Below are 9,537 nucleotides of genomic sequence, written 5' to 3'. Positions count from 1 at the left end.
GTAACAAAATTGTAGAACATTTTTTTTATTTCATAGACAGTACATTAAACACTTTCCCTGTATCTTCTCTAGAACACAAGAGCACTAATGAATTGAACATAAGGCAAAGGGGCTTATAAAAGTTTGCAAATCACATGAAAAAAAGTAAATGGATCACTAAAGCTGCATTGTGTTTTACACCAACACACATTTATAACAAATAATAACCCACTTTGGCTTCCCAATTAAAGTCTCCTGTCCTCTCTTATCAACTAATACAGTACTTACTCTTAAAAGCATATTAAGACTTTGTTTCTTATCAATATAATACAACTAGTCTATATGCAGTCCACCAACACATGTAACCATTCAGGAGTCAGTTAAAGCATCTCTTCAGATTGGTACTGCATATGAAGCCTAAGTATAACACATTTTTACACAGTCACCCCAACAGCACTATAGTTTACTGCTGCACCAAGATAATACATAGAGTACACAGAGCATAGTATTAACCACCCAGTATTACAGTTATTATTAATTTTTTTCCACAGAAAGGTAACACCAAGGACAGATTGTGCCATTTCTTCAAGAACAATGCTCTTACACAAAATCAATACAGGGGAAATGTTTTACCTTTAAGGGCATCTAAAGTTACTGTTATTCAAATGCATACAGCGAAACAAAACCAAACTGAATGTTTTATGTATTATACACACACTAATACCATGAATACTTGACATAATGGATTATTCGGAATTTCTCTCGGGAGACAAACACTGCTGGGACTGTTCAACGTTGCATTTCAGATCAGATTTGAGGTAAGGACACACAAAAACAAAATGTAGGACATTATTTGTGGGGCTTGAAAGGTTTGTTACTACTCTAAAGAGTTATTAACTTACATTGAATGATGCACTTACAGTATAGGGGGTTCAACTGGAACACCAATTACCTATCTATCTACATAAAAAAATAGTGGTCTTCACATAAAACAATATGAATGTGCTTTAAATCAGCACTGTATGCTGACAGATACCTACACAATTGGCAAGTCACATTTTCCACACACATGTACAATAATCCACGTACAGAACAACGTTCAAATGTAGCCAAGTTACTTACAGAGAGATACTGTGCTTTTACATTCCCATGGTTTCTATCAATGTGAGCGTGATTTCCTGTGCTCTAGGGATGATTGGCGTGGTTCAGGTGTGGAACTACAGGTAAGATGGAGGCACATTCCTCCCCATTAGGCTGAGGAGGGTGAGGGGCGACTCTGGGAAGAAGGACTCTTTAAGACGACTGACTCTGGCATTTCTTCAGCAGGGAATCTGGAGGTCTGGGGTAGTAGCCGGTGGTGCAGGGTTTGTTGGGAGAGAACCTGGGGAACTTGTAGTCCAGAGGGAGATCTATGGAGGGTTGAAAAAATGTGTGAATAATACGACGTCACATCAACCAGTTTGGCCTGCTTAGCTGAGACAGTAGCTTTGCTAAAACCAACCTTCACAAAAAGGTACAGAAAATATTCCAGAGACACTTCTCAACAAGAATAAGGAATGGGTAGTAGAGGATATCTGGGGTCAAATGCCTCTTCAAACGAACAAAGCACGCCTCTCTCAAGACAAGACGCTACAGTAGTTAGGTAGGCCATTACGCAACACAAGAGTCCCCATAGCTCTCTCCTCCCTGTACCTGCAATAGACTCCACACTGGGGATGGCCATTGTGCTGTATTTGTGGATGCTATGGCAGCACCAGGTGAGTTTCTGGCTCTCCTCATCCCCTCCAGGAGTCTTGTGTGCGTCCACAAAGTAGGACCCCCACTGTTCGGATGGCGCAGAGGGAGCCTTCATGCCCTGGTCCTGAAAGCACATCACACGTGCTAATGAGGGAGTGATTCTCTGACCAGACAGAGGGAATGAATCCTACTAGGAGGGAAATTCATGAGTAATGATGGATCCACTGTTTTTTAACTGGAATTTCAAAATAAAAAGCTGTGTGGAGTTAGTCTAAAGTTTTCATGTCACCTGCACAAGTAGGGAAAATGCCTTTCTTGCAAGCTCTAAACCCAACAATGCAAACAATGTAATGAATAACAATGTAATACTACAAATAACAAGGTAGAACAGAAACACATAAGAAATGAAAATAAGAAGAAAACGATAAAGTAAGAAGTTATATACAGGGCCAGTTCCAATACCATATTTACAATGTGCAGGAATACTGGAGTGATAGAGTTAGATATGCATGTACTGTACCGTATGTATGTACTGTAAGGTGACTAGGCATCAGGAGATATGATAAACAGAGTAGCAGCAGTGTATATTATGATTGTATGTGAGTGGGTGTGCGTGTGTGTACAGTCAGTATAAATGCATGTGTGTGTGAGCAAATGATGAAGTTTTCAGTGTGTGTGTGTGTTGGAATAAAAAATAAAATATAAGGGTCAACTCAGATAGTCCATTTAGCCATTTTGCAAACTATTTAGCAGTCTTATGGCTTGGGGATAGAAGCTGTTCAGGAACCCGCTGGTGTCAAACTTGATGCACCACTTTGGTTTCAGAGAAATCAAATAAAATTGTATTTGTCACATGCGCCGAATACAACAGGTACAGATAGACCTTACCGTGAAATGCTTACATACAAGCCCTTAACCAACAACGCAGTTCAAGAAATGGAGTTAAGAAAATATTTACTAAATAAACTAAAGTTAAAATAAATACAATAAAAAGAAAGTAAAACAAGAAAATGATATAACGAGGCTATATACAGGGGGTACCAGTACCGAGTCAATGTGTGAAGGTACAGGTTAGTCGAGGTAATTTGTACATGTAGGTAGGGGTAAAGTGACTATGCATAGATAATAAACAGCGAGTAGCAACAGTGTGAAAACAAGGTAGGGTCGGGGCGGCAATGTAAATAGTCCGGGTGGCCATTTGATTAATTGTCCACCAGTCTTATGGCTTGGGGGTAAAAGCTGTTAAAGAACCTTTTGGACCTAGACTTGGCGCTCCGGTACCACTTGCCATGCGGCAGCAGAGAGAACAGTCTTTAACTTGGGTGACTGGAGTCTTTGACAATTTTTAGAACCTTCCTCTGACACCGCCTAGTATATAGGTCCTGGATGGCAGGAAGCTTGGCCCCAGCTTGGCTACCCTCTGTAGCGCCTTACGGTCAGATGCCGAGCAGTTGCCACACCAGGCGGTGATGCAACCGGTCAGGATGCGCTTGATGGTGCAGCTGTAGAACTTTTTGAGGATCTGAGGACCCATGCCAAATCTTTTCAGTCTCCTGAGGGGGAAAAGTTGTTGTCGTGCCCTCTTCACTACTGTCATGGTGTGTTTGGACCATGATTGTTTGTGATGTGGACACCAAGGAACTTGAATCTCTCGACCCGCTCCACTACAGCCCCGTTGATGTTAATGGGGGCCTGTTAAGCACTCCTTTTCCAATAGTCCACGATCAGCTCATTTGTCTTGCTCATATTGAGGGAGAGGTTGTTGTTCTGGCACCACACTGCAAGGTCTCTGAGCTCCTCCCTATAGGCCGTCTCATCATTGTGGGTGATCAGGCGACACTGTTGTGTCGTCAGCAAACTTAAGGATGGTGTTGGAGTCGTGTTTGGCCACGCAGTCGTGGGTGAACAGGAAGTACAGGAGGGGACTAAGCACGCACCACTGAGGGGCCCCAGTATTGAGGATCAGAGTGGCAAATGTGTTGTTGCCTACCCTTACCATCAGGAAGTCCAGCATCCAGTTGCAGAGGGAGGTGTTTAGTCCCATAGCTTAGTAATGAGCTTTGTGGGCACTATGGTGTTGAACGCTGAGCTGTTGCCGATGAACAGCCTTCTCACATAGGTGTTCCTTTTGTCCAGGTGGGAAAAGGCAGTGTGGAGTGCGATTGAGATTGTGTCATCTGTTGGGGTGGTATGCGAATTGGAGTTGGTCTAGGGTTTCCGGCATGATGGTGTTGTGAGCCATGACCAGCCTTTCAAAGCACTTCATGGCTACCGACGTGAGTGCTACAGGGGGGGTAATCATATAGGCAGGTTACCTTCGCTTTCTTTGGCACAGGGACTATGGTGGTCTGTTTATAACATGTAGGTATTACATAATTGGTCAGGGAGAGGTTGAAAATGTCAGTGAAGACACTGGCCAGTTGGTCCGCATATGCTTTGAGTCCACGTCCTGATAATCCGTCTGTTGGCCAATAATACGGAGGGTAGTGGTGGTTTATCTACTCGCCGGCAAATTCTCACAAGGCACCCCGCCCTTCTCCCCCTTTATCTCCGTCTTTTCTTCACGTGGATGACAGGGATTTGGGCCTGGTCTCGAGAGAGCAGTATATCCTTCGTGTCTGACTCGTTAAAGAAAAGATCTTCGTCCAGTTTGATGTGTGTAATCACTGCTCTGATGTCCAGAAGGTCTTTTACGTCATAAGAGACTGTAGCAGCAACAGTATGAACAAAATCTGTTACAAACAATGTGAAAAAACTAACAAAATAGCACAGTTGCTTAGGAGCCTGTAAAACGGCAGCCAACCCCTCCGACACCATTATTATTCCCCCCCCCCCCCCTTCTTACTCATCCTTATCAGTGCCATTTGTCGGTCCAACATGTTCATCTCTAAAAAGTGCTGAAAGGCAGAACATGCCTTAAAAACAGGATGTGGTTAACAAGTACAGACTGTTATCAGATCAAACTAGAGGTAGCAGAAGACACGTATGCATCTAAATTACTCAACTCTTACAGATACTTCCTTGAAATGTGATTCAGTTCATCTGGGAGAAAGGGCATTGCGTAAAAAAAAAAAACTGTTGCTACTTTGTCCCTCTCTTGGTGAAAAGTGTGATGGAAGACATTCTTCTGAATAATGACGCTTTTTTACTTCCAACCAGACTTGGAGACAGAGTTGAATGCTGAGAAGATCTGTTTATGTTAGAAGTCATTCATAAGATTAAATGAATCCACGATTTTTTACGTTAAAAGAACGTAGATAAAAGATCAGCTCCGAACTCTGAGCCATGGAAACATTCTGGCTACTTCTGCACTAACTACTTCTCCCTCTTCTCTAGTTTATATCTTCTCTACACTGACCCTCCTAATATATCATTAATAAGAGGCAACGTGATGCACAACATTACATACAATAGCCTACTCATGTGGAAATTTTTACCAGATATTGAGGGACAAATTGTAACCAAAAGGAATCTTGGAGAAACATGTCATTCCAGGCAGTTATCTTAAGAGTGTTACATACACTCTGGCTGCAGCAGAGCAAAAGAGAGATGGAGACCAACTGGAGCTTCCAGGAATATCTATTAAATGAGGCAAATGGGGAAATACGTTTTAGAAAGGAAAGGGAAGTGGAGAGAGAGAGGCTGGGTGGGATATAAAAAAAGGAGAGTGAAGTGAGTGAAGGGGTGAGACCGAGAGAGAGAATAAGAGGGAGAGATGGGGGGGAGAGAGAGAAAATGGGGTGGGGGGGACAAAAAGAGAGGGAGAAGGGACAGAGAGAGAGACAGAGAGAAGAGGGTGGAGGGGGAGACAAAGAGAGAGGGAGAAGGTAAAAAGAGAGAGAGAGGTGGAGGTGTGAGTCTAGGCGGAGACAATTTGTCCATCTACAAGGCCCAGTGCTCCAACGTGGCACAACCTCCTCAGTCAGTCCCTTCAGATGAAGGAGTCATCTATCCTAGTGGTGTTTTAGCCAAACAAGGACATTCCTCTCATTGCTCCTGGCAACAGATATGCTGACTCATCTAACTTCTCTACTGTCTGGAACAAAACATCCTCCATGGCCTGGTCAGTGAGGGAGAGGGCAGCACTGGGTGATATTGCATCCTGGTCGTACGGATTACTTCATAGTTTCCTTCCTAATAGTACGTCAGCTTCCCTAAAATGTTTATTTTCTGACTTTACTGTACTCACACTAGGCTTATTCTGAGAAATACAGACTCACAAACTTGTTTTACAGGTTCCTCCTTTAGATGTGAAACTGTAATAATATGAAACCGCCACGGTATACTTACAACAATGCAATTGCAGAACGTCTTTTGATAATGCTACAAAATGAACACACGTACATTCTCAGACACACATGCTACATTGGGTATATTTTGGCACTGAGCCAATGGATTGGGGGTTGGGAGAATATGTCTTTTAGGTAGCAGGGGCAAGGTGGGCGAGCACATTAAACGGAAACAACTGCTGGTGTGAACTTACCTCAAACTTTCCCTTCTTCTCCTGAGGCTCCACTTGGGCCTCGTTGGTCTCTGCTGCGTCGCTCCTCGGGACGCCCTCTCCCTCCATTTCCTCCACGATCATCACAGTCTCCCACTTCCCAAACGTGCTAGCAGGGAACATGTCCGATCGCATGCTATCCCCAAAGTACACCACCTATAGAGGGTAGGAGACAGGACATAGACAAAGAATGAGGCCATTATCTGAGCAGCTGCTCTGTAAATTAAGTAGACGTTTCATAGAGTAACTACTTCTTTATGTGATTTGTAAAGGTTCAGTTGTAAAGTGCTGATAAAATAGCAATTTGGCTGGATTTGTTTCAAAGGGGGCATTCAGTCATAGTCAAATTCAATAACGCTGACATGTCTTACTGCCCCTAGGGCAAACTAGACCAGACACGATGTGGCTGCAAAACTCATCATGTCTCTTTTGTACTTTTGCTATGGCTGGAAAGAAAAACACGTTAAGACAGGCTTAGCTGAACGGCATACCTAAACTGACTGGCAACCCCTTTCCTGACATTCAAAACCCATTGCAACAAATGTATATAGTTGTATGCTTTGCAACTCCAATGGAACCTAAGGGTTAAGAAGAGTGTCAGAGGGATTAGAGAACCACTAGGAAAAACAAACAAGAATTCTGCCATAATGGAATCAGCTTCAGCACATCATCAAACCCTGACTTCTTGAGGGGTTATTTTAAGGAGAGAATAAAGGTTATTACACCAGGCCAGTGTTCTATAAGGATGATACTATTTTGGTGCTTAAGACACACACTTAAAGAGTCCTTCACACAGCTATCTGTGTGGAATGCAGAGTGGTGTGTATGTGTTTGTTTTGGAGGCAGGCAGACACCCACTAAGAGAAGGTGGTGAGGGAGGAGTGGAGGGTCTCTGTGTTCATGTGGGCTGCTGGACTCACTCCGCAAACCCCCTCCTCTTCTCAGGCCCTTTACAGTGTCTGTGACCAGGTCTTGCAGTTACATGCATAAATAAATAGGACAGCCAGCTGGGGCCTAGGCTGTGGAGCTGTGAGCTGGGCCTGTGGATCTCTGGAGCTGGGCATAGGTATCAAGTTTTCAGAGAAACTGGCCACAGAGAGCGAGAGAGAGAGCGAGAGAGAGAGGGCACTGCTGCGGAGTACACCAATCGTTTTTCATCTCCCCACTGCAGGCAGAGGCATCGGATCAGTACGATAAATATTTACAGGCCAATTCCAACACAGCGGCAAAACATTATAGAGAGACTTTCATGGGGCTCGCTAGATGCAAAACACAGTTTCATAAGGCTGGGACGAAAAACGCAACATAATTCAGGTTTCAGCTACAACAAGACTGCTCTTCTGAGGACTCTTTCCCCTGAAGATATAACTTGCTACAGTCTGCAGCTCCCTCCTTCTCCCTAGGAGAAAATTAATGTCAGCCTGACAGCATGGCCTTTCCCCTGGGGAGGAAACAGGGTGACCAGAGCCCATTGTGCTCCACTGTGTGGTGCCTGGCTGGGACAGACAGAGCCTCCCAAATGCCACCTTGTTCCTTATGTAGTGCACTACTTTTGACCACGGCCCTTAGGGGTGCCATTTGGGACGCAGACAGACAGAGAGGAGGGAAGGGGAGATCACATATCTGACATGAGAGGGCCAGGGATATAAGGACTATATCCATGTTACTTAGTCCCCAATCCGATCATTACAGCAGCTTTGCTCATACAAGAAATTGTAACGACACAACAGAACTTTTAGAATGGTTAAATGTGTCTGGGGGGAGGAAAAGGTCTGAGATTCCAGATAGAGAGAAGTGAGTGGAGTACGCTTACTACAACAAAATGACTCACAGAGGAAAATGAGTGCCATTTGAATCATTGACTCATTGAGTCTGTATGAGCAGGGCAGCTCAGTGTCTAAGCTTTGATCCTCCATGTCGCAGCCAGACCTGTGCTCACTGCTACATGGGACTTTAATCTGCCCTGAATGCCTCCCATTCAGCCGGCCGGCATTAAGTTCTGTCAGGTGAAAGTGAGGAGAATCCAAATCAGACTGCCTCAGATCACGGTTAGTGCTATCCGGGATGTTTGGGACATCCCTACCCTGAACCCTAACCGGAACCGGAACCGTAACCCCTACCCATAAACCCCAACCTAACCCTTACCATAACCATTTTAAATCTCAACTTCAATGGGGGTATGGACATCCCAAGGATCCCGGATAGCAATTACCCTCTGGTTACCCCAGAGGGGCTGCCTTAAAGCTGTCATAAGTGCAGGTTGTGGAGGTTGACACTGCATTCCTCGAGCGCTTTCTCCACGTGGCCCGAGAACAGAGGGGGCATTGAGCACTCCTGGCCGGGTGGGAGGGGTGGAGGAGGGGGAGAGGGAGGGGAGGCTGAGGACGTGGATGATGGGCGTCCCTGGGTGCACAAGTCCGTGAGCCGGAGCCTTTCCTTAAAGCTGAGAGAGGGCTCAAACAGGGTCTCAGAGTGAGAAGAGCTGGCTGCCTGCTTGTTAGAAATCGTATAGGCTGTGTACTCTACAGTAAGGGCCTGTTTATCACAGACCCTCTCAGCAGGACAGGGAGCTCTCTGGGCTGGCACTCTAGCCCTGTTGACACTTATGCCAAGGTGTGCGCGGCCATGTTTCCCTCTCCTTCACACCGGTGTGAATAACCCCGAGCTGATTTATAGAGGACGTCAGATCTCTGTGCGTCTGCCAGGAATGGAAGCTCAAAGCAAACCTACACTGCTTTGTGGATAAACATTTTGACCCAAATCCCAGGATAATATGGAAGTGATGTGGTTACTTGGATATATACTGAACAAAAATACAAACACAACATGTAAAGTGTTGGTCATGTTTCATGAGCTGAAATAAAAGATCCCAGAAATGTTCCATATGCACAAAGTGTATTTCTCTCAAATTGTGTGCACAAATTTGTTTACATCCCTGTTAGTGAGCATTTCTCCTTTACCAAGATAATCCATCCACCTGACAGGTATAGCATATCAATAACTTGATTAAACAGCATGATAATTACACAGATGCACCTTGTGCTGGGGACAATAAAAGGCTCCTTTAAAATGTGCAGTTTTGAAACAACACAATGCAAGAGTCTCAAGTTTTGAGGGAGTGTGCAATTGGTATGCTGACTGCAATAATGTCCACCAGAGCTGTTGCCAGATAATTTAATGTTAATTTCTCTATCATAAGCCGCCTCCAACATAATTTTAGAGAATTTGGCAGTATGTCCAACCGGCCTCACAACTGCAGACCACGTGTAAATGAGCCAGCCCAGGACCTCCACATCCAGCTTCTTCACCTGTGGGATTGT

At 44.6% G+C, this 9,537-nt stretch overlaps 1 protein-coding gene across 1 annotated transcript in view; it reads right to left on the bottom strand.

The window, feature by feature from the left end:
* Positions 1 to 9: 9 nt before the first annotated feature.
* LOC120024333 (5'-nucleotidase domain-containing protein 1-like) overlaps positions 10 to 9,537 on the bottom strand; it is an 84,049-nt gene continuing 74,521 nt past the window's right edge. Inside the window, exons 10-12 of the mRNA XM_038968553.1 lie at positions 6,200 to 6,373; positions 1,672 to 1,840; positions 10 to 1,388 (exon numbers count right to left, since the gene is read on the bottom strand). Of these exons, the coding sequence (XP_038824481.1) occupies positions 1,273 to 1,388; positions 1,672 to 1,840; positions 6,200 to 6,373 (459 nt within the window). The 3' untranslated portion in view covers positions 10 to 1,272. The remainder of the gene's footprint in view (positions 1,389 to 1,671; positions 1,841 to 6,199; positions 6,374 to 9,537) is intronic.

This window comes from Salvelinus namaycush, chromosome 29 (genome assembly GCF_016432855.1).
Source record: "Salvelinus namaycush isolate Seneca chromosome 29, SaNama_1.0, whole genome shotgun sequence".
NCBI lineage: Eukaryota > Metazoa > Chordata > Actinopteri > Salmoniformes > Salmonidae > Salvelinus > Salvelinus namaycush.
Note: the sequence above shows the minus strand (reverse complement) of the source record. Positions and strands in the feature narration are given on the sequence as shown.